Source organism: Vigna unguiculata, chromosome 11, assembly GCF_004118075.2.
Source record: "Vigna unguiculata cultivar IT97K-499-35 chromosome 11, ASM411807v1, whole genome shotgun sequence".
In the NCBI taxonomy this organism is placed as follows: domain Eukaryota; kingdom Viridiplantae; phylum Streptophyta; class Magnoliopsida; order Fabales; family Fabaceae; genus Vigna; species Vigna unguiculata.
Genome location: NC_040289.1, coordinates 5074682 through 5101368, shown reverse-complemented (window position 1 = coordinate 5101368; position 26687 = coordinate 5074682). Strand labels below are relative to the sequence as shown.

General features: G+C 34.3%; 1 protein-coding gene across 1 annotated transcript; it reads right to left on the bottom strand.

Moving 5' to 3' along the window:
• Window positions 1-660: 660 nt before the first annotated feature.
• On the bottom strand, window positions 661-26536 carry LOC114169623 (ATP-dependent zinc metalloprotease FTSH 12, chloroplastic). Its single transcript, XM_028054857.1, has 19 exons — window positions 26081-26536; window positions 23777-23961; window positions 20697-20914; window positions 20164-20438; window positions 12384-12461; window positions 12025-12267; window positions 11451-11591; window positions 11181-11348; window positions 10221-10333; window positions 9176-9392; window positions 8681-8752; window positions 6806-6925; window positions 6609-6725; window positions 6333-6509; window positions 6075-6194; window positions 5907-5981; window positions 5554-5661; window positions 3025-3105; window positions 661-1242 (listed from the first exon to the last, which is right to left on the bottom strand). The coding sequence occupies exons 1-19, from the start codon at window positions 26432-26434 to the stop codon at window positions 1165-1167; spliced, it is 2940 nt and encodes a 979-aa protein (XP_027910658.1). The 5' UTR covers window positions 26435-26536; the 3' UTR covers window positions 661-1164.
• Window positions 26537-26687: the final 151 nt, after the last annotated feature.

The following is a 26687-nucleotide window of genomic DNA, read 5'->3' as shown; positions in this document are numbered from 1 at the left end:
GTCTATTTGATTTTTTCAAGTTTTATAATGATTTTTTGTTCATTACTATTATAGTCACTAATAACATGTCTTTATTCCAATATAGCGAGATTAATATACATAACACCGAAATAAGATATGACTTGTTCATTCCAATCAGATAAATTAAGTAAACATTAGCACAAATGATGTTTGAGAATTCATCAAAGCACATGCTTTAAACATAATATTCAAAGGACAAAATATTCATAACATTATGCGCATTCAAAACATTCAGGAAGCAATAGCTTTTTTTATTCTCTTGTACTAGTCATATCCTCCTTGTTTTGTTTCACAACAGCTGACATTTTACCAAATAATATTGATTCTATTACTAGATATATATTCTCTCTTTATAAATTATAATTCATATGTTTAAACACAAGAAATATAATTCTTTATATTTCATCTGAGTTTATATTGAGATAGGGCCTGAGGAGCATGGTCTATTTTGTAATTATAGTCCTTTTAATAATTATATAATCAAACTAATTAAGAAACAAGTCATGAAGAAATAGGAAAATACAATAAAAAAAATCCTAAAAAACAACGAGAATAAGAAAACATCTTACATACAAAAGCGAGGAAACAAGATCAATATCTTATACTAGAAAATATTTGGTAAGATTCTTACAAAAATTCTAACCAAGAAACAAATAATTCTAACAATTTCTTTTTTCTGTGTGTGAAATGTTATCCTGTCGATGCTTTAGATTTTACAAAATTGCAAACCATTGAGTTCACTAGATTCAGTGAGCATACTCACAAACGTACAAAATTCAGCTTCAAATTTGAGAGCTAAAAACTTGATCCCCATCCATACATAATTTTGTACAACCCCAAAAACTGAAAAAAGAATTTCAGCATTGTGACAGCGAATCTACCCCTTCCCCTAACTTACTTTTGTGGAAAAATCTCCAATGCTTACCATCATAAAGAATTCACTAAATTACATGTATCAGCGGCCAATGGAAGAGTAAAATGAATAGGCATCATAAAGAATTCATTACTTCACTGTGTTCTTTCTGATTCCCTTCTTGTCCAATGAATGAGGCATGGTATAAAGAAGTTACCGCACCAAACTCATTTCTCTGTCACCAATTATAACTGTGGCAACTGAGGTTGTAACAGGAATACCTGAGTGTGTCAACATCTATGGAGAGGAGCAGGATATAAGTCGGGTAAGTGATACCGTATTCTATCATTATGCGGTAATGGTCCCTCCTGCATCCATAAAATTATAATTATTGCATTGTTTGGAGGAAAGTGAAAAGCAAGGAGAAAACTACAGGAACTGATCCAGAAATGGAAACCCTTAAATTATAGGAGGTAATAGGCTGGGATAAGCTAAGCATTACAGGGCTTGATTCTCTGTCTGGATTATTTACTTAAAATAGATCATTTTTTAGAGTTTGACTTTGTAAACCTATTTAAGAACTTTGTAATAGAGCCTCTTGGGCAAAAAAACTCCTACCTCCAAATAAGTTGATGGATCTGAACTTATATGTAAGTTAATAATAGGCTTAAGCATTTCAATTAAACAAATAAATCATTTTAAAATAATACCTTAAAAATTTAATAAAATAGTACATATAAACTGTATTGGCGTAAATAATGATATTATTATATTGTTTATAGTTACCCAAATAGACTAGCCTATTAGGCCTGAAAAGCTATTTGTAATAACCCAAAGCCTAACTTATCAAACAAAAACTGTTTCAAAGTCTTTAAAAACCCCAAGTCAGGTCCACCGGTAACGTAGGCTAGGTCATAATTAAGGATTCTAACTCAATGTAATCCCTAACCTTCACTCAAGAAACTGCCTCTGGTGCAGTATGGAACGTTACACCAGACATAGGCCCAATATTATACAGTTCTCGAGATCACTATCTAACCTCCCATGTACTTGAAGTTGCGACCTTAACTATCTCCTCCATCCCCTTTTCGACTCTAAAACCTAAGAATGCTTTCTCCTCTTACGTGGTTCTCTCTTGGAAAATAGATTTTAAGTCTAACTCTCACAAAAACAGCTTGTTCAGCTTGTAAAGTACGTTTTGCACTTACTTATATACTATAATTTAACTTCATCTTTAGTTGACATAGGAATCTAACACACCCAATTATACCGAGAACCTCGAGCATGAGAATACATATATGTGGGTGTGTGATTGTGGCCTAGTAGCAGGTGGCATAATAGGCTTTATTTTAGAAAATGAATTTTAAGTCTAACTCAATTTTAGAAAATCACCTTACATAGTGAGGTTTGTATCCATTCATATATTATAAATTGGCTTTATTTGATGTGGGATCTTTAACACTCAAAATTAACTATTGGTGGGAATTCCTACTGAACAATCATATACGCTTCCAAAAATTAATATTCTAGAGGAAGAATAAGCCAAGAAATTGTACAATGCTTCCCAATTTGCATGTAGGCAAGTTGTCTCAATTGCAGTCATACCTAAGGAGGAATGCTTAATAACTGTAGTTGCAGCCCTTTAGGGACTACCTAAGTAGCAAATCATTTAGGAATGCTTAATTGCAGCCTCAAGGGTTAGTGTTTAGTTTCACATAAGCTAGAGATATAGCTTAAATAGATCTTATGAAGTTTGGAGAGTTCTCTCCTTACAAATCAGATATCGACTTAGTGGAGTTGAATTAGCCCTTAAGTTCAATTTCTAAAATAATATTAGAATTTATTAAAATTGTTGATAAAATACCAATGCAAAAATATAAAGTGAATAGTGGCAGCTAATATTAACAGATAAAGGCAGTAGAGAGTGAGAAAGAATAATTAACAATAGAAGCAAATCACCTTTCGACCTCTCCAACAATAAATTAATTTTGTACAATAACAACAATAATAATAATAATAAATGGCTAGAGTCCTGCAATTCGGCTGCTATATCATCGTATGCGTGCTATTGCGACAATATTTAACATTGTTGAACGATATCCAATCACACTTTGACCACATTAAGCTAAAGGGAATAGGAAAGAAAGTACCTCATCTGGGTTTATTTGGAATGGCTTCGCAAAGTCCTCAAACATTACGGGAGAATGTTGCTTCAATTTTTCTTGAACTTCCTACAGATGCATAAAATAGAAGATATGTAAAAAGAAAAACATAACCAAAAACTTACATAAAAGGAGGAAAAGGAAAAGATAATTATGTCAGCCACAAGCAGCAAAGAGCAGAAGAATAGGCTTTGAATAGGAAACTCGAGACCAAGTGACCAAACTTTGACTGAATACTGATAAGAACGAGGAAAATATGATAGAACAACCAACTCTAATTGCACTAACAAAAGAGCTCCAGCCAAAATGAACCAACTCTAATTCTCATCCTCCCTCTGAACATCCTCTTCTAGTCTATCCCAATCCTGACAGTAAACCATGGACAAAGCTAAGTACTGCAGGTTCCCCAAGAGAGCATTAACAGCTCCCTTCTCCTTCCCAGACTTATATTTAATTTCGAAATCAAATCCAACCAAGAAACCCATTTCTGTTGCTCTTCTCTCATGACCCTCAAAACTGTCAAAAACCTCACGTTTTTATAGTCTGTGTAGTACAAAGTACCTCCCCAGAAGATAGTTCCTCCATTTACCGATAGCTAGTACAATTGCCATCAACTCTCGTTCATATACTGATTTACTTTGAGCTGGATGCCCTTCTTGCAAAAGTGTAGCAGCTATGCCTTATCTTGATCAGATTCAATAGTAAATCCTCTCAAAGTTTGGGACTGCTAATACCAAAACAGTTGTCATTTCCTTTTGAGATGCTAAAAATCCTCTTGAACCTCGTTTCCCCAATTAAATGTTGAGCAAGAGGCCAAGCAATCTTCCCATAGTTCTTCACAAATTTTCTTAGTAGCCTGTTAACCCCAGAAATCACCTCAGTATCTTTGGATCACAAGGAATGGGCCACAGTATCATGGCTCTTATTTTGTTTGGATCTTGGTTGACAACTTTCTATGAAATATGACCCAAATATTCTGAGTTACCTTAGGCCAAAACCACACTTCTTATTAGCAAACAATAGATTTCTTCAAGGATTTGTAGCACCAACCTAGGGTGTTCCTTGTGGGTCTCTTCCCCTTTGCTGTAGATCTTAATGCCATAAAAAAAGTACAATGATAGAAATAAGCAACAGATCCTATATAATCAGGTACATCTACATTATATATGATTTAGTAGGATCATTCTTATTTATTCGTGCATAATATCTTTATTATTAGAGGATATTAAATCTCCTCTATTTATAGTATTGATTCATTTACTAAATAAATATCTGCCGTGCAACTTTACTAATGCCAATTGGCTTTAAGATAAAATTTGACATGATACCAGATCCTATTACTCATCCTGATAAGTATTCTGGTAGGCTAGCTTGGTTAGATAGACATCAATGGAGTGAGCGTTGGGAAGTACCACATTGCATGCTTCAACTCATGGAGCGCAAATTTACTTAATGTTAGATGGTTTTAAGATGAAATCTGACAGGTTCTTCCTCTCTCTTTCAGCAACTGCTTAATCTTATTCAGCTACCATTGACTCTCCTCTCAACTCTTCAACTTTAGACTCCATAGTGATGCATGTAGAGGCCATTCAAGTTACCATAATCAAATGCTCTAAATACCAGGAAAGTATGAGAGAACAACCAACTCTAACTGTATTAATAACAAGGTTCCAGCCAAAAATCAACGAGATTCAGAACTGGAAATACAATTAGCAATTGCAGAAGATAAGAAAGATAACAAGTCAAATTAGAGAGTGCCCAATTCCCAAATAATTCCTCCCTACCCCCCTCTCCCTACAACCACCTATTTATACTTTTTCTCTCCCTCGCCATCGCCACTTCTCTGCCAGGTCAGCAGCCAGTTTGGCCCCCAACTATCTCTCCTTATTCTGATGATCAAGTGCCATACTTCTCTTCTGTCTCCAAAAAAATACACCTTAAACTTGGGTTTTATCATATCTACTCTGATTAAAACAGCCAGTCTATTTCCATTCCACATATCTAAATTCAATCCACGAGGTATAATAGGTGAATAAACCACACTTTAAGCCCAAACGGCTCTCTCGTACGGGAGAAAATGTGGAACAGAAAACTATCCTCACAGCCTCTATGGAACAATTTCAAGCATGTGAGGTGTTAGATAAATTGCGTTAATTAGGGAAGCATAGTGTCTATTATTTATTAGGGAAAATCGACATTATTTGATATTGGTAGATATTGTTGATATTGTTTATTACAATATCTTCTATTTACCATATTTATGTTTGGTTGTCATATATACTTGTATTACTCTTTATAATAAATACATTCACCCTATATGTATTTTAGACGCAAGGGAGATTAACCCTATACATTTTTTCTCAATACTCAACATGAGGAAACAGATATTTTTCAGGTAAATACATTATAGAATACTGAAATATCAAACATAAAACAAGTTAATTATACTTTAACCACTACCCTCTCCAATGAAAAAAGTAAAACGAAAATGACAACAGAAATAGGAGTATAGCATACCAATCCAGTTACTCTTGACCTCTCCAGTAGTTCCTTTGCAATCAAGTCCAAAATGTGCCTATTATTCCTTAAAGCATTCATTGCAAGTTCTTCAGTTTCTTCGATGTACTGTCACAATATAAAATTTTATCAATTTCATAATATTTATTTCCTTGTTGATTATTTAACATGAAAACCAAAAGGCCCCTCACAACTAGCTCTCTCTTCACCATGTATACAAAAATGCCATGTTCATATTGTCATCACTTTTGTCCCAATTGTTCAACATGAAACACCAGTTCATAAGCACAAGCCTTTATTATCCTCATCAAATGCCAAAAAATAAAGATGGAGCGAGAACAAAACAGAATTACCCTCGTCAACTCCCTTGTAAAAAGCTCGGACACCTCTAGCGTCATATCAGCAGGAATTACATGAGGGTCGTCCCACTAAGAACAAATGAAGGAAAAAAATTAGTCACTATCATATTACAGAGAAAGGTAAACCCAAAATATATTTGCAGCTTCAAAGAAGGATTATACTCTATATCTTATCAACTCTCCATCCGGGTTGTCAGGTCGATCAATTAAACCAACCCTTTTTGTTAAACCGATTAAACCCAACTTCTTATTTTGAGGGCTGATTACCATCTCCCTAGCAATCTGGAAACAAATTTCACCAATAAGAAAAATAATTAAAACCAAAAATTTATATGACCATAGTACTAATATCTTATATTTGTAGTATTTAACAATTGCTTGAGGCAGCAAATATATATACTGAAATGGTATTTTAATTACCTTTGTTATCTTCTCAAGATCATCACTTCCTCCATCACTTATATCATCCCCAAATACAATACGTTCAGCACATCGACCACCATGAGCCACTACCATTTGCATCATCATGTAACCAAATGTTGTATAACCTTGGTCTACCATATCTTCTCGAGGATAGAATACAGATATTGCAGTCTCCTACTTAATTGGAATATCAAATATCATCATTTAGCAAAATAATAATAGTAATAATCAAATATCATCATTTAGCATATTGCAATTACATGATGCCCATACCTTGCCCCCAGGCAGGAGCTGTGAAAATGCATGCCAATCAAATCTAGGAAATAAGTGAGCAAGCACCACATGCCCAGCTTCATGAACAGCAAGCAATCTCTTCTTTTCCAGAGATACCTATTGTACAGAAATAAATTAAATACAAAATGGTCTACTATGTCAGATCCACAGTAAGAAAATCAAAGATAGGCGCATACCCTTTGTTCACATTTTTGTTGTTCTTCCTCTGTCAGAAGGACACCCATACCCTCAAGCAGTTGTTTATCCAATACATCAATAATATCTTGCTGGAAAATTTTGGAATGCCCTTTTCTCACCTGAAACCAACAACTCTGTATGACTAAAACACTTCATGTTTTACTACAGCATACTACTAGATGAACAAGAAAAAAGGTCATCGTAACCAAAAATGCATACAAGATATAGATTGTTACATAAGGATTTCAAATCATACAAATAGAATATGACAACCATTTCTACCACGTAAAATATTAATATCTAGATTAGCAGTACATGCATTACTTGACAATATGATGTCAATTGCATTTTGGAAAAGAATATTTTCCCTGATCTGAAATGGATAATGAGGGATTATAAGTAGGAAGGGGAGATTAATTATGCACAATAATATATGCATGAATATCAGGAAATGATCTATTCTGTAAATGCTGGCACTAAAAGTCGAAAAAAGGAAATAGAAACATCTACTTACCGTTGTGATAATTCAATTAGTTCAGATAGCGCTATCTGTTAGTTAGGTGGCTAGTCTGCTGTTAATTACTTGTAATGTGTATTACAAATAGATGTTGTATTTAAGATTGTATATTTTCTTTATGAGAAATACAATTTCAGATTCAGCATTGTGTATCTCTCGTTCTCTCTCCATTGACATTCTTTCTTTTTTAGTGTATTTAGATCAAATTTCCTTTTTCCCAAACATATTGCATAATTCTGATTCCATAGATCAATTCATGATTCTAATTGTTTTCCTTAATTATAAATACTCCTCAATTTGTGCTGTAGATATCTATCATTAGAAGACTTAAAATTTGGGTTAGGTCTATCTCAATCATACAAAACTTACTTGTAAAGTAAAGATTACCTCCAAATTACTTTCTATAACTTGATCATATCTCTAGACAATGAAAGATTTCAAACACGCCACTTTTATGTCAAAGACTAAACATCTTGAATGTAGAGTTAGCAACACTGGATTGAGTGTGGGGTTAAGTTCTCTTAATGGATTGGCTTGTGCCTTATTGATGAAAATCTCTCAGCAAGTAGTATTGGAACTGATCATTGGTGATCAGCTGAAAATAGTACGATTGAGCTGATGATGAATCCTAGGTCTGTAGTAGATCCTTTGTATCTAAAGTCTTCCTTGCAGGAATTCATGCATTGTGTCTCATTGAGGTCAATAGCGGACCCAAACAATTGTGGTAAGGGGGACCAACATATTCTTTTCGTTTTCAGGGTGACCAACATTGTTGTATAAATTTTAGACGGGATCAAAATTAGGGTGACCACTGCACCCCCATGTCACCCCCTCCCTCTGTCCCTAGTTAAGGTGAATAGTGCTTCAAGTAAGGGTCACCAAGAACTCATGATTGTGGATAAGAAATGGTTCTGCTAGAAGGCAATCTTTAAACGTGGAAAAGGCTCACCTTTGAGGGTGAAATTATTTGAATTCAGTTGTGATTTGGACTCCAATAAGCAAGTTAAGCATCATATAACTGACAAAAGAAAGTAAAAGTTTGTTACCTTAACTTAGATACTATAATTAGGTTGCATCTCTAGTAAATGCATGTGTGCGATCTTGAATAATATTTATTATTATTAGTAGTAGTATTTGTATTATTTTAATTTCTTATATGTATTATGTCTTAATTAGTTTACCATATTATATACTATTCTTTAAATACTTTTTTTATATTTTTAAGACTATTTATATTATTATTACTATTACTATTTAGTTTATTATGTTAAAAATGATATTAAAAGGTACCAAGGTAAGGGTATCTTATACAACAAGTATTCAGAGCCAAAACCGATATTTGAAGTTCAATACCTACCGACATTATTGCTGATTCATTAACAAGGTTTCTTATATCTGCTCCAGAGAATCCAACAGTACGGAAGACAAGCTGTTGAGACACAGAGAGAGCAACCACATTTAGCTCAAAGAAGATCAAGTCTCACATTCTAACAAGAATTAAAAAACGAATAGGAAGACACAAATATGATAAAAATGCAGGCCAACTTAATGCCAATTGCTACGGAGATATTATTGAAGCAGAGTCTACTTCTGATCATCAAGAAATTTGATTAGAAAATGAATCTGGTACCAAGTAATGACTCGTAATTTAAGCAGTGAATATTGTAATCCTTAAGAGATATCTGCCAATTCTACAATGTGTACTACACAGTAGCCTGTTTCTAAAAATGCCACGTCCTTATCTTTCACATACCATAATTATTAAAGTCTATTTTACCCACAAGCAGCCTTTTGACTTCATTAGCCTATGTTTATTTACTTAAACTATATATTTCTCAATTGAACTATGTACCTCTTCAAAATTCACATCTTCGGCCAATTGCTTTCCAGAACTGTGCACACCAAAAATTTGGATTCTCTGCTTTGCATCAGGCAAACCAATGTACAGACGACGATCAATACGGCCAGGACGAACAAACTCAGGATCTAATTCATCTGGCCTATTTGTAGCACAGATGAATATGATAGCTTGTCTGAGAGATACACGGTCAACTCCAGTTTTTTCCTTCCTAATCTCATAAATAGATGAAAATAGAATCACCAACAAGAAAAATAAAATAATATATATGGAAAAAAAACCAGAAATTAAATTATGGCCACATATAAGTGCATATATTAATAGTTGGTGTTAAGATATCTTTAATATCTTATTTCTGTTTCTATTATTATTATTCTTCATATGTATTTTGGACTTAGCCCATATGTTCTTTATTATAAATACAGTCCCTATGTGTATTTTCTACACAAGGGAGATTAATCTCAATCCCTATTTTCTCTATATTCAATAGTTGGCAAATAATATATAGTTCTTAAACACAGACCTGACTTATATAGCAATATGTACAGAAGTATTATAAAAAGTGTTTAAATGAATGTGTGGGTAACTAATGATACAAAGAATATATCAATCCCTGATTTCAAAAATTCGAAAATTTACATATTTCCGTATTTACATATACTAAAATCATATTTAACGATACCCCCAAAAGCAAGAACATATGTACAATGTTGTCAATAGCAGATCACAGAAAGCTGAAAATCTGCTATGATATAGCAGATACCATGACAGGCGAAAAGTAGTTGAATATTATATATTCAACAATAACAATTACAAAAATATAAAAAAGTAAAGCTATATGAAATAAAAGTAGGCTATAAGCATTGACCTATATTAATTAAGGCTAATTGATCAAGGAAAATAATGATTATAAAACCTTAATATAATGTTTTCATATGTCCAACGCATAATATTAACTCAAGCTAATTTTAGATTCTGATTTAGATAATGTAAATTTTCAAGAGTTAAACAACCCCCCTTTTATAAATTGATAACTTACTCCCCATCAAGCTGTGCAATAAGAGCCTCAAAAGTTGCCCTTCTCCGAGGATCCTTCCTAGCATGTCTTCCAGCAATAGCATCTATTTCATCTACAAATACAAAACAAGGTGCCTGCAGGATAAAAAATGAGCATTTGTAACCTCAAATCACCATTCACTTTCAGAGGGTAAAACCCTCCCAAAAATTATCTCAATATAAATGTATTTTCCAACATGTATTTAATTTTATTAATGAATTCTAAAAGAATTAGAAAGAGAAAACAGTACAAAAAGATGGAGGCTAAGGAATACCCAGATCAGGAAAGCAAACCATGACAAATACACAGAACTATAAAAATATGTTGCTAAGTGTGATGCATGACAGTCTTTCTGCCAACCACCATAGGCCACAAATAAACCAGGCAGTGAAGATTTGGGTCACCAGAATATGGTTTTCCACATGTTAAAGCACCCCAGTAAATATAATGGAATTGAAGCAACATACTTTGAAGAAAAAAGACAAACTGCCCTCTTGAATCTGAGAAATTGAAATTGGTTTACAGAAATAAGATCCCCCATCAAGAATTTACACTAAATTACTAATAGATATTACAATTTAAAAATTACTAAATTCTACACATTTTCTTAATCATAAGGATTTTCATTTTCCTATTTATTCAGTACCTAACAAGACCGATCTCAGCCACAAGGATTAAGTGGACTGAATTAAGGACAAATAGTTTGGAATATGATAGTTAAAGAGCATAAAAAACAAGAGTATATTCATGTTTTACCAAAAAATTGTGGCAAAGCTACAAGCAAAAACATCTGCTTTCTATATCTGACCAATTGTAAAAATCGATCAATTTCCTTGAATGAGCATATCAAACCAAGTGCAAGCAACAGAACTTTAAATCAGACCATGATTGCCATTTTAACTTGTATTTGATATTAGAGGTAGCCAGGTTTTAATTGCTTACATTTCTCCTAGCAATGGAAAACATCTCATTTATCCTAGATGCACCACTTCTTTCACTATCAGTGAACTCAGCACCCGAAGCAAATACAAAAGGTAATCCACTTTCTTTTGCAAGTGTCCTGGCAAACAATGTTTTTCCTGTTCCTGGAGGTCCAGAAAGTAGAACACCCTGCAATGTGCTCTCATCAAACAACTTACCTCATTTCATGTCAATTATAACATTTATAGCCATGAGGAGGATTACTGGCTTTGAAATTATCAAATGTTTTACCCGAACAAACTGCACACCCCTTTCATAGAACTGCATAGGATTTCCCATATAGATCATTAACTCATCAAGAAGATCCCAAACGTCACCCCCCAACACAACTTCCTTGTACATTGACTTTGTTTCACCAACATCTCCAACTGGCTGAAAATAGAGCAACATAACTAGTAACAAAATCTAGTAGAAAAGGAGCAAGGTAAAATCAATTACAAAATTTGATGCACATACGGGATTCAATTTGTACATAATAAGCCTTCAACATCACGGGAGGAAAGCATTACTACATTACTGACTGTATTTCAAGTAAAACATGTGTCTCCTCCAAAACCAAAGAACGGAAGAATTTAACTATCAATCCACCAAAATAATGGAATAAGGTTAAGTTTACATAGCTTTTTCTTTCAAAATGGAATGCCTTTTCACTAAAAAATTGACACATAGCGATCTCATTTACAAGAATAATTCAATGACTAAACAGAAAATACATTGTTTTCATTACGTGGAAAAAACAACCTTTATGCTGTAATTTTAGTTTTGTGGTCTATTTCCCACAGAATATAGGATATCAAAAGTTTACCATAATAAAATTTTCTGCTCGGGCCATATCAATGAGTTGATTATACTTCTTGTAAAGAAACTTCTTGGAAGTGATGAGTAGAAGCATCACAGACTCCCTTATAAGCCAGAGAATCAGTATTCCAGGTACTAAAGCAATCACAACCTTCATAAAATAATGGATCTGTCGCTTCTGAAGGAGATCTACTTCAGCTCCAGAACTTGTAATAATCTCAAACAGATGAGGATCGAGAGGGATATCAACCTACCAAATAAGAGCTATGTTAATCAATTGCATGTCCATGAAAGGACACCAGCTGGAGAACCTTGGAGAGAGATTTGAGATTTCTGATCACCAGTAACAATTTTGAAGTAACTTACGACAAATTCCAATGGAAAACCTTCTTTCATTGTCACATACAATTTTTTCAAATCTTCAGTAAAGACAACAGCTGCTACCTGTCAAAAAGAATATAGCTCAGCAACTGCCACCTGACCTAACTTGTCAAAAGACTGATGTACATAAAATATAACTATACATAAGGAGTTCACATCATAGTATGAAAAACAGAGAGGCTGTACTACAACATTCATATTTATAGCCCCCACTTACTAATTTGATTCCAAAAATTGCATTCCCATCATATCACCAAAATCATCTATAAAAAAACTTCATCAAATATAACAATTTGAACATATTGTTACCGAACACAAAAAAAGAATCTAATCCATCAATCTAAAGTCCAAAAAGTAAAGACAAAATAGAATTCATTCAAGACATTTCACCCTTTTCTTCATCATCATCATCATTGAAAAAAAACACTCTAGCCGATATTTATATAAAGACAATCTAAATACATAACAATCTAAATAAAGATATGATAGGAGAATAGATAAAAATATTCCTATTAATACATAACAATCTAAATATCCATGATTATATGCGATATGTTCCTTATTTCTACAATTGTAATAGAAACTTACACAGTAAGTTTCTAAAATTTTAACTTATTATTAAAATCATCAGGTCTACCCTCATTAACATTGTGTCAAAGCCGTATTAGAGCCCAAAAAAAAAACTGTTTTTCAAAACCGGACATTTCAGCAGTGTTTGGTATGTGTCATACACTTGTGAATGTTTAATACGTGTCAGGGGCACACCATTAAAGATGCATGTCTGAGCTTCAAAGATTTCTAATAAATGACTATCAAGGTAGTCAAGATCTATGAAACTCGGATATGGCTCCCATCCTACCCTTCCCCGCTTCAGAAGAAGCGTTTCCGACACGAAGACACATATGACATGTGTACGACACAGTGCATCAGGTCAAACACGGTCAACTCTCAGAACACAGTCAATATGGTTTCTGCCACAGGTTACATTTAATAAGGAATTTTATTTGGATCATATTTGCAGTGTAACTGCAGAGTTTCATTTTTCTGTCCTTGCAGGAGAATGTCAAGTTGTGACAGTCAGGATATTTTTCCTTCATGTATTCCTCATTTTCCTTTTTTTATAAGTGAAGATTGAATGTGTTGGAGATCTTGCACCATTTAGAGATGTGAATAAAATAGATTACGAGGGAAAAATCAAACCTTAAAAACCAATTGTAGGATTAAGCTAAATCCACTTACAAAGAGAATGTGTCACAATCACACAACTCATGTAATCCTCCTTTATACAGTCGAAGTAGCCCAATCAAAAATGGTTATTGAAACTTTTCAAAGGATATATGTTTTGATATTTTAAATGAAACAAGGATGCTTGTAAACTTGCTGATACTTTTTTGTACCCAAATGTTGAGCTTCAACCAAGCCAGGAAGAGCCAATTAGTTAGGAAATTATAACTAGAAAGAATTAATATAGTTGAGATTAAAACAGAAGAAGATATGCTTGAGGGCTTGTTCAGTCCCCTCTACTGTTCTTGATATTTATATAAATGATAAAGGAGATACAAGGGAAATTGAAACATTAAAGACTACAACTAGGTGCTAGGGTAGAGGTTATCCAACACTCAACCTCCTAGCTTAAACATACTGATTGCCTAGATATACTAATTATTTCTACACTCCCCCTCAAGCTGGAGCATACAAATTGTATGTACCAAGCTTGGAACAAATAAACTCAATCTGAGGTCCCCTTAATGACTTGGTCAACATATATGCGAGTTGTTCATTCGATCCCACAAACTCAGTACATATTTCCTTTTTCAACAACTTTTCACGACCAAAATGGCAGTCTATTTCTATATGTTTTGTTCTCTCGTGAAACACTGGATTTTATGCAATGTGGCGAGCAGATTGATTATCGCAATACATCTTCATAGTCTAGATGTCACAAAAATTAAGTTCTTGAAGAAATTGCTTCACCCATATAAGTTCACATGTTAGTGATGTCATGGCTCTATATTCAGCTTCAGCTGTCGATCTAGCCACTACACTATGCTTCTTACTTTCCCATGAAATAATATTACCTCCCAGGAAAACACAGTATCCAGTAGTAGATCGTCTGTCCATAGAAGATCCTACCCAATCCGCATCACAATATCTAGAGACATGAAAGCTTCCTCTATCTTCATATAACAACCCTTGCCCGGGAGCCTTTTTTAGGTACCTTAGAATGCGGATGATAGAATTCCAATGGCCAACACATGGAAACTGCATAAACTGACTAACCACTCCAACTGCAAAGGATAGATCTGGCCTTGTAATAGTGAGATAAATTAGTTTTCCGACCAGCCTCCTGTAGAATAACTCACCTCCAGTTGTTAACTTTTAATATGGGTCTATAGGACTCTACTGGTTTACAATCAATCATACTAGTTTCTTGTAGTATATCAAGAGCATACTTCCTTTGAGAGATTACAATGCCATGTTTAGACTGTGTCACTTCAATGCCCAAGAAGTATTTGAGGCTTCCCAAATCCTTGGTTTGAAAATGCCTACACAGGTGCTCCTTTAATTGAGATATGCCAACAATATCATTTCCTGTAATAACTATTAGGTAGATACATTTCCCAGGAGAAGTATGTGAGTAAAAGACCGAGTGATCTGCCTCATTGCGTCTTAACCCAAAACTTTGAACAATGGAGCTGAATTTTCCAAACCAGGCACGTGGTGATTGTTTGAGGCCGTATAAAGAGCAATGCAATTTGCACACATACCAGACTCCCCCTGAGCAACAAACCCAGGAGGTTGCTCCATGTAGACTTCCTTCTCAAGATCACCATAAAGGAAAGCATTCTTGATATCCAATTGATGAAGTGGCCAATGACGAATGGCGGCCATTGCAAAGAAGAGTCGAATAGTAGTCATTTTCGCCATAGGAGAGAAAGTGTCACAATAATCGAGGCCATATATCTAAATGTACCCTTTGGCAACTAATCGGGCTTTGAGCCTACAAACCTGGCCGTCAGAGCCAACCTTAACTGCATATACCCATCGACAACCAATAGCCTTCTTTTGAGAGCAATGGGCCAACTGGAATTACCTTCATCAGGAGGCATGGGAGCAAGAGACGAAGGAGAAGGATCTGAAGTCGGGGATTCACCACATTCTTGGATAATTGGACTATCCGTCGGAGTACTGTGTTGGAGGCCGGGACTCGGGAAGGTATCAGTAGGTGGGGATGGGGCTCGGGAGGACTTTGATTAGGACTCGGGTTGATAGAGACATCCGAGATAGGAGACTCAACCACAATAAGAGGGAGGACCTGCTGTATGACATGAGCGTCTTGAACAGAGGAAGAGAAATAAGGGGTCTGTTCAAAGAATGTGACATTGGCAGACATGTAATATTTCTTGGTTTCAGGAGAATAACATTGATACCCTTTTTGCAGACGGGAATAGCCCAAGAAGACACATTTGAGAGCACGAGCAAAAAACTTATCTACACCTGGAGACAAGTCGTGAACAAAACATACACAACCAAATATCTGAGGAGAAATGCGAAAAAGAGGGTTATCTGGAACGATATGGAAAGGGACTTTATGATTGAGATAGGAGGATGGCATCCGGTTAATAAGAAAACATGCAGTTAGGAGGGCATCTCCCCAATGATGGACAGGAATGTGGGCACCAAGCAAAAGTGTACGAGCAGTTTCAACCAAGTGTCAATTTTTTTCTTTCTGCTATACTGTTTTGTTGTGGCGTATGTGGACAAGTGGACTGATGCAAGATACCATGTGAACTTAAAACCGCAGACAAAGTAGATGAGAAGTACTATTTGGCATTGTCACTTCTTAAGATTTTGATTACTCGACCGAATTGATTCTTGATTTCGTGTTAAAAGGATGTGAAGATGGATAACAATTCAGAACGATCTTTCATAAGATAAACCCAAGTACATCGTGAAAATTCATCAATGAAAGTAACAAAATACCTAAAACCAAAAGACGAAACACGACTAGGTCCCCAAATATCGGAATGGATGATAGAAAAACTAGAATTACATTGTGAATGAGACCTTTTAGGAAAGGCAGATCTAACATGTTTGCCTAGTTGACATGATTCACATTCTAAGGTCTGGAGACCACTAAGTTCAGGACACATTTTTTTTAATTTGGACAGATGAGGGTGACCAAGCCGATCATGTAACATTTTAGGACTAGGGGCTGCAACACATGACACTCGTAGACGAGATACAAAATGATATAATCCTCCTGCTTCATATCCTTCTCCAATCTGTCCCCCCGAACCACGCTCCAGTATAACAAAAGATTTGTGATCGAAGGTTACTGAACAGTTTAACATTTTGGTTAACTGGCTTAAGGAAATTAAATTGAAGGGGCAATTAGGGACAAAAAGGACAAATTTTAGATTTAGGGAGGGAGACAAGATGACTCAACCGACTCCCTTCGAGGAAGTTTTAGAGCCATTTGCAAGGGTTATAAAATGAGGTTTGTCTTGAAATGAAATGGTTTAGAACAAAGAGGTATTACCAGAGATGTGGTTAGAAGCACCGGAATCAATTACCCATGAATTGTGACTTTCCATAGATTAAGAGATGCAAGTTGTTGATGTACTCGGAACTTGAGATGACTGTGTCAAGTTGTTGTACTTGAGACGTAGGTACTCTTGATACTTGTCCTTAGTGAACTTGGACTCAGTAGTATCAGCCTGAGAGACATTAGCAGTTTTGGAAGGAAAACCATGTAAGGAGTAACAGTTTTCCTGAGTGTGACCCATCCTCTTGCAATACGTGCATTGAGGATGCCTGCGGCCTCCACGTCCAACTCCTCTAGGTCCACGTCCTACTCTTCCTCGAGTTGCGAACATAACAGATGATTCTACTCGAGCAGGAGATTCTAGAGTTTCATGTGTTGGGACTTTTGGGACACGAATCATGTGTTGGATCAAGGGGTCCATGGAAGGGACCTCATGAGAGGTCAGAAGTTGATCTCTAATGTGATTGAAGTCTGGATGAATGGCGCGAAGAATCATCACCATATAGTATTTGTCCAGCTTCTTCATTTCATCTGAAGCATTGACTTCTTGGAACATCCGCAGGTCTTCCACGGCTGATTGTGCTTCATTCATGAAGGAGATCATGTCATGGTTGGTCATTTTCAAAGATGCCAACTTGTTCGTCGAATCATATAGGCGTTGGATATCGTTGGCATATGTATTCTGAGTCCTCTTCCAAAACGAGTGACATGTTTTGAAGGCCCTGAGAGACATTAAAAGTCTTGGCTCCACGGATTGCAACAACAAGGCACACAACTAAAAATCTGCTTGCTTCTACTGTTCGGCTTTTCTTCAGGCACATGGCTTTCGTCTTTCTCAAGATGGCCATGATGTCCCTGACCAAGGAACCACATCTTGACGGCAGCGGACCAAGAGAGGTGGCGCTGTGACATTCCGAGCAGCAGAAGGCGGCGCGTGGACCGCACACGCCTGTTCGCAACAAAGAAGACGCAGCGCGTGGACGGGGTGCTGGTTCCGGCACCGGTTGGGGTGGCTGTCCTCATTTTTGTAAATTAGTATCAATTAGGTCCTTTCCGTTAGTAGATAACTAACACCGTTAAGTAGGTGTCACGTGTCAGCTTCTCGTTTTTTTGAATTTTTTGAATATTTTTTTAATATTTTTTTAAAAATTTTTAATTTTTTTTTAATAAAAAAATATTTTTTTTAAAAAAATATTTATGACATGTGTCACGTCTGTAGTGTGCCACGTGTCAATCTAATATGGTGACACATGTCAAATTATTGTATGAATCTCAATTTAGTCCTCATATTTGTTAATTTGATTTGATTTTAGTCCCAAATTTTTCTAAAAATGTTCAATTTGAATTTATAAAATTGTTATTTTTAAGCCAACTCTAAAATATTGTTGATATAGAATATTATACAAATATTTCGAATATAAATTTATTAATCTATATATTTATAATTTTAAAATAAAATTTAATATGGTGACACATGTCAAATTATTGTATGAATCTCAATTTAGTCCTCATATTTGTTAATTTGATTTGATTTTAGTCCCAAATTTTTCTAAAAATGTTCAATTTGAATTTATAAAATTGTTATTTTTAAGCCAACTCTAAAATATTGTTGATATAGAATATTATACAAATATTTCGAATATAAATTTATTAATCTATATATTTATAATTTTAAAATAAAATTTAAATAAAGTTTAATGTAAAATATAAATTTAAATAAATTAAATATTGTTAAAAATATGTAATAGAAATATCACTTGTAATAAAAGTATCATCATTACATTTATAAAAAAATTAAATTTGTTCTAAATTTGGAGCACATAAAATTAAAATCTTTTAAAAAAATTTAGGACTAAAATCAAATCAAATTAACAAATATGAGGACCAAATTGAGATACATAAATAATTTGACACGTGTCACCATATTAGATTGACACATGACACACTACAAACCTGACACGTGGCATAAATATTTAAAAAATTTTAAAAATTTAAAAAGAATTTAAAAAAAATTCAAAAAAAATTCAAAAAAATTCAAAAAAACGAAGAGCTGACACGTGGCACCTACTTAACGGTGTTAGTTCTCTACTAACAGAAAGGACCTATTTGATACTAATTTACAAAAATGAGGACCTAATTGAGACTAATAAAAATACGAGGACCAAATTGAGATTTTGCAACAAAAACGAGGACCAACGAAGTATTTTAACCATAAAAGAAAGAAGATTTTTATTCAATTGGTTCATTTGAAACCGTACATTAGTCTATATTGAGAGAGAACTCTAACCCTAAAGTAATAATTACAAGGAGATCTCTAGAATCTTCTATTAGCTTCTAATAATACATTTAATATTTACCAATTTCTAGTAATGCATTTAATATCCTACTTACAACATTATATCATCTCACAATGACTAGACTATACATTTGCATCTCATGTTTATGTTGTTAGTCAACTTTTAAATAAACCACATGATAATTAGCAAAATTTAGTGGTTCAAATCTTGATACACATCAAAAGATTACCTGGTAAAGAAATTGTTTATATGGATAGAGGTCGATATGCTAATGATAGAAGATCCACAAATGACTATTTTGCACTCATTAGGGGTCACATGATCTCATGTAAAAGTAACAAGTGAACTTGGAAGGTGTGTTGCATGGAGTGTGCTGTTAGCACTCATCATAGACAATTTGGGTAATATTACTAGTCAATGTGATATCTCCAGCATATTAAGATATTCATCAACTACAACTATTCAATAGTTAATAGTGATGAATAAGACATACTTGTCCCTTATTACCTTGGGTTTGCTAACTGCCTACACTCATCACTGGATTTGAATACATTAAATTTCATATATATACATATGCTTCCTCAAAACTAACATGACCAATTTTTAAATAATAATATACATATTGATGGGAATATGATACATGAATAGTTAGTAGTGAATGAATAAGACAACTATTCAATAGTTAATAGTGATGAATAAGACATACTTGTCCCTTATTACCTTTAGTTTGCTAACTGCCTACACTCATCACTGGATTTGAATACATTAAATTTCATATATATACATATGGTTCCTCAAAACTAACATGACCAATTTTTAAATAATAATATACATATTGATGGGAATACGATACATGAACATCCAAGGGGGAAGAGAAAATAAATCACAGCACGAATATGATTATAGAAATTGAACTTGCCTCAGAATTATCAAGCTTGTTGAGGAAATAAGTATAAGGAAGTTTAGGCCGATAACGCCACCACCTCTTAGCTATCCATAGAGCCCTAGTATCCTGAGTGGGTGTCACCTTTTCTGCTACATCCTTCCGAAGACTTTGTTCAACCTCTTTCATGTCAAATTCAACTACATATTTGGCACTTAAGGAATCTAATTGCTCGGAAAAACGTTCTTTTCTAAGGATATCTCTCCATTTGTGAAGTCTTTCACGCCATGTGCCCTCAGATTGAACCTCACCTGCATGCAAAAACAGTGAAATAAATTATAAAGCATTCTGTTATTACAATTTTATTTCAATGCAGAAGAAACGGTGAAATAAATTATAAGCAATAATCAAATGAAACATCGAAGTAAGCAAAATTAATTCTCAAGTCCTCGTAAGTCGTAACTTCTCAATTCACTTAAATAAACTATAACTAATGACAAAAAAGAAAGAAAGAACAAATTGAAGCAAAAAGTAAAAGGGTAACAGAAAAAAAATTATGCAAAGATAACCTGAAATGCCCAAGCCTTTTGTTAGTTCTTTCTTCTCTTCTTTGTTTAACCTTTCATCATCCTCTATAATTTGTTTTACACGCTCCTCTTGATCATCCTCCCATGCATTCTCTCCAACATAAGAAGTATCATGAACAAGTGTTCCATCAGGTCTTTCGATAAGCTTTTTCATTTTTAGGCCTTTTGGCATGGTCCTCTTCCACATACCCTTCTTAAATCTGCAATCAAATAAATGAACAAAAACTCTTTTAAATGGATTCAACACACTAAACACTTCTATTGCATGAAATGGTTTCTTTGTTCAGGCTTCAAATAGGTTTTTTTCAGTAAAATAGATGCATAAGATATTGAAACTATGTCTATGGTATACACCACACAGTCCATCTTACATAATATAATTAAAATAAATGTAATAGGTAATTTTATTCTTGTATACATAATAAGATATGCTTATATAGCATATTCTATTAAGATATTCTTATAACTACAAAATATAAATATGAAGAAAATATAAAAGAACAATTTCTAAGAGATCATCTATTTTAAGATCAATATGAAGAAAATACATGTATAGCTAGCTATTCAAAGCAAGATGGAACCCCTATGAAAAAATGTCTAAGAGAGCTTAGTTATATCCTAGTTGATTCATTCATTTATATGGGTTCTTACATCAGAAAAATACCATGATCTACACATATTGGTATATCTATCCTAACAAGCTAACCCTTTCACATAACTTAAGCAATTTTGACACTCCTTCTCAAATTGGAGCATACATGTAGCATGTACCAAGCTTAGAACCTATTCATTGAATTTGAGCTCCTCTCACGAACTTAGTCAAAATATATGATAGTTGATTATTGGAGTTGACAAGTCTCTACAAGTTTCCATGGACAACTTCTCCCTTGTTCTCCCATGAAATACACAAGCAATGTGAATAGTTGCCTAGTTATCACAATACATGTCAACAATGTCATAGCTCTATATTAAGCTTAAACAGTGGAGCAAGCAACCAGATTTTGTTTCTTGCTTTTCCAAGAAATCATATTGCCCTCAAAGAAAACATAGTATCACTTAAGATTAATAATAGAGAAAATATATCTTAGAGCGCTTGAATACACTTAAGACCTCATGTTTATAATGATAGAATTTTGATACAATGAGAAGAGGAAATATCAAAAGTCTCAACTAGAAACCAAGGTAAAGCAGGTTGTAGTTTCCAATTCAACTACTTTCTACCCAGGTTTAATACTTATCCTCACACGCCCCCTTAAGCTTGAGCATACAAATTGCATGTACAAATAAACTCAAGGGTCCCCTCAAGGACTTGGCCAAAACATCTACAAATTGATCATTTGATCTGTCAAACTCAATGCAAATTTCTTTACACAACAACTTTTTCTAAATAAAATGATAGTCAATTTCTGTGTTTAGTTCTCTCAGGAAATACTAGATTGGAAGCAATGTGGAGAGCAACTTGGTTATCACAATACACCTTCATAGTCCGGATCTCACAGAAATTAAGCTCTTAAAGAATTTTTTCACCCATACGAATTCATAGATAAGAGACATCATTTTCCTATATTCAGCAGTTCCAATAGTTGATTGGAATACTACATTTTTTTTCTTACTTTTTCAAGGAACAATATTTCTTCCAAGAAAAACACAATATCCCATAATAGAGCCTTTATCAATAGGGGATCCTGCCTAGTTAACATCACAATACTAAGAGATTTGAATGATTCCTTTATCGTCATATAAAGGACCTTGTCCTAAACCTTTTTCAGGTATCTTAGAATACAAATGATAGAATTCCAATGGCCAATACATGGATCCTACATGATACATAGAGAGTTTAATATCATAATTTAAACTACAAGATAATTAAAAAAACCTTAACTATAAGTCTCATGAAGCAATTTTTCATATAAAAAATTAAGCTTATATGGTATTGGATTTCTTTCATGCATGGTAGTCAAAATCACATTTCAACACGTAAGATCGTATGAGCTTACAATCTTCTTCTCCTTCCCTAATCTCACGTCGCTTGAAAGTTTCAATTTTTACGGATCATAAAGGATCACCGTTGAAAATTACAACTCGTGAGGAAATGGCAAGTTTCACGAAGCGTCGCAGCGGGGATCATCACAGAGATGTCACTTGTTATGGCACTTCTCACAGCTCGTAGCCTGGATGCTTGCCTCTCGTAAGTGTTTGTGTGTAGAAGACAATTGTAGGGTTTTTTTAGGTGTTTCATTTTAATGGGTTGGAATTGGGTTTTAAACCCTAATACTTTAGCCTATTTTTTAAAACATTTTAAAGCCCAAAATGACTTCAATTAAAACTGTAGCCAAACACTAAAAAGATGTGACTGAAGGTTGTCAATGACCTAAAAGGTAAAAAGTAATTTTTTAAAAGAAAGTGACTTCCTCTCTTCCACAAGAGAGAAAAGGTGCCATTGTGAAAGATTAAAAAAAACAATAAGCGCCACGGGTAAAAATTAAAAAAAGTAGTAAGAGAAAATTGGCACTTGCCGCTAATGATGTACTCTTTTATTGCATATATTATTAAGTTTAGTTATGAGTTTTGAGTGATAATAAAATTTGTAGGATCTTACAATCCGTGTTACGATCTTCTGATCTACAATTTATATTTTCCTTTCCGATCTTGAATAAGATCTCGATTTGACTACCTTGCTTTCATGACAATGGTGAAAGAAGAGTAAAAATAGAACAGAAAGAAAAACATGTGATTTGATCGAATATACAAAATTGCATAGCAAACTCTTAGTTCAGTAAGCCAGTGTATAATAGGCTTCAACTGTCATCATTGTCTAGTTTTAGTGAATTTAAAGTCAACATTATAGCAGCATAAGAACTTATTCATTTGATTGATTAAAAATATTATATTAGCCTGAAACTGGTGAAAGAACTATTATATGTTCACAACAAATAAAATTTGAGAAGGCAACAATTATACTTCTATGACAATTATGACAATAAGAATTAGATAAACCAAAAGTATATTAAACAAGAGCATGTGTACCAAAAGAATGTGATAATATAGGAGGATTGATTTACCTTCTGATGTTAGTAGGGGATGGTTCAGGAATTAACACTTCCATGTAAGCTTCTGCTAATTCTTTTTTCTGGCGATTTAGGAAAGGTGTTTGAACAGCAACATATACTCCTCTACAAGCAAATGTGACAACAAAAATATACAGAACAAATGTGCCCATTCGCATAGGTTCCCAGTCTTTGATATTCTGTAACAAGAGAGCAACATTGTTTTAGTTAATTTATATTAAAAAGAAAGCAATACAGAACAATAACAAATATAAGTAAAGCCCCCTTTTATGGATAAAGCAGTCAGTTTTACCATGCTGGTCCAAAAGTGTTAATAGTATATACTTCTTTCAATCAAAATGCTTAGAAAAAATAAAAAAGTTAAATATGATTTTAGTCCTCAAAACTTGAACACAAAATTGCATTTCGTCCATGTCTCAAACTTTGATACAATTTGGTACTCAAACTTTAAAAATGAATGAATATAATTATTTTAACCCAATGACGTTAATACTTTATACGTATTAAACAATGTTTTAGGCTGACGTTTACTGAATCATGTCAAATGATATAAATAACCCAAATATCAATCTGAAATGTTGTATAACACATCCAAAAACTGTAATCCGGTTGGGCTAGGAGGACTTTATCTATTCATTTTTAAAATTTGATGACCAAATTGTATCAAAGTTTGGGACAAGGACGAAATCCAATTTTGAGTTCAAGTTTAGAGACTAAAAACAAATTTAACCCAAAAAAAAAAAATACATTAATGCTGATATAGTAGTTAACCTAACACTATTTATTAAACAAAATACAATATTGCAGAACAAAGTAATATTAAATACCAGCAGAAGAGAACAAAAGGAACACATACAAAAAATATGCACAACCCTGTCCTATTCCATACACTATGTAAAGGAAAAGAAATGCCTCCAAAATGCAGGCACCGCCACAGACCAATCACTCTCAAGTTGTAGTTGAATGTGGAAATTAAAAATTGATCCCCTCAATCTGTCTAGTTTGAGGAAACATTTTCCATTTTTGCTTATAAATGATTTGGTTAAATGAGTTTTTGGAATAATTTTCGGGATCAAAATGACCATTTATTAAATGTTGGGTATAAGACTGAATTTTTTTGGAAATGAGGTAGAAAAACATAATTAACTCTAAATTATAATTACAAAATTGTCACATTATTTTCACAATCCTGTTTTCAAAGCACCGAGCAAAAACAGCCAAAAGTAATATTTTTTTTCTAACTACTAGTGATGAGAAAAAAAAATTTGAAATGGACTATTCAACATGGAAATCAATATTCACCCACACTCAATACTCTGTTTGGTTCCAGAAAAGTTTTCAATGTTCCCTCGCAATTTAAAAAATGTCTACATTATCTTTCTTCACTTTGACTCTTACTCTCAAAAGCTTCTTCACCAATACCAGAAAGTAAAATCATAAAACACCACTGCAACATTCCCACACTTAATAAAAGAAAAAACACGAATTTAACAACGTAAAAAAAAAAAAACACATGAAATTAGCAACACAATCCCGATAAGCAATGCACAAGTCACCTCCCAATGTCCTCACCGATTTCAATAGACAAATTGACACTCCCGCTGAGATCCAAAAAACAATATTTTCTACGATTATTGATGAAAACCAAAAATTAAAATCATAAAACATCATCTGATAGCGTCATTGCAAAACCTTGAATTTGAGGACAAAGGCAACCTCCCAAAACAGCAAAAAAACAAACAACTCTGAATTCCTTCCTGCTTTATTCATGTCATACTAAGACTACATACTTTGCTAGGCTCACAATACAAATCATTGTGTGCCACATTACGTGGAAACAGAATAACAGAACTGGTAGCAAAAACAGAAAGGTAATGAGAACCAATACCAATAACCAACAGGAAAGTCATGATGAAAACAAAAAAGCTATTCCCTATATAGAATTGGTTTATCAGCAATCCTTTTGGGCCGAGTCTTATTTCCAGTAACAAAGTCCACTGCTGCGTCAGTACCCACAGTAGTTTTACTATCATCACCAAACGCGGAAATCAATTTCTACTCTCAGTCAACACTCAACACTCTCTTTGGTTTTAACCAAAAGTTTTCCATTTGTACTCACTCTGATTCCTATCTCCGAATGCGTCTCCAATAAAACCACAAATCACTAATGCAGAATCCACAAAATCACTAATACCCACAGGTCACAACCCGAAAAAAAAAAACATGAAAACAAAATAAAAAAGAAACATAAGCATCAAATTAACAACACAATCCCAACGCGGCAATTGAAAGCATTACCTTCCAGCGTTCCCACCGGTTCCAATCGACAAACTGAGACACCCACTGACTCCCAAACCTTCGCAATTCGTCTCCGCTCATAACCTCGCCAACCTTCTCCACGCTGCTGTTTTGGAAGTCGAGACCCGTCTCTTTCTTCACCATTTCCCCAAAGTTGGTCCAGAACCGCCGCGACCCACGCCGCAGCGACTGCGACCACGACGCCCCATCGGGCTCCGCGGTGGCCGAAACTCGGAACCGAAGCTTTCTGCGGGCACGCTGTGCGGTTAGCGTGAAAACGTTGGGGTTCGGAGAGAGTTGTGGTGATGAGAAAAAGTGAAGAGGATTGGGAGTGTGCGTAATGGAGAGTTCCATTGCTAGCTTCTGCGGTTCATTTCGGGATTTGGGGGTTTATGGGGTTTATCCATATGCTCGCGTTTCATTTTCCATTTCGAGTTTATAAGAAAAATAATTACAATTTTTTTTTGTCTGGTTTCAACTATACTTTGAAGTTGGATAGAGAAATAGTAATGCAAACATGGGAAGCATAGAACAATAATAAGGAAAATGTTACAGTTACTACCCAATTTGACTACTGAATCGACTACTTTACGTGGAATTAAATTTT

Excerpts from the sequence above, each read along its gene's own strand:
- LOC114169623 (XM_028054857.1), bottom strand. The coding sequence starts at position 26,434 with ATGGAACTCTCCATTACGCACACTCCCAATCCTCTTCACTTTTTCTCA. Across the intron at positions 9,393-10,220 it reads ATTGCACAGCTTGATGGGGA|GAAGGAAAAAACTGGAGTTG; the intron begins GTAAGTTATCAA and ends TTATGAGATTAG. Across the intron at positions 6,510-6,608 it reads AGCTCCTGCCTGGGGGCAAG|GAGACTGCAATATCTGTATT; the intron begins GTATGGGCATCA and ends CCAATTAAGTAG.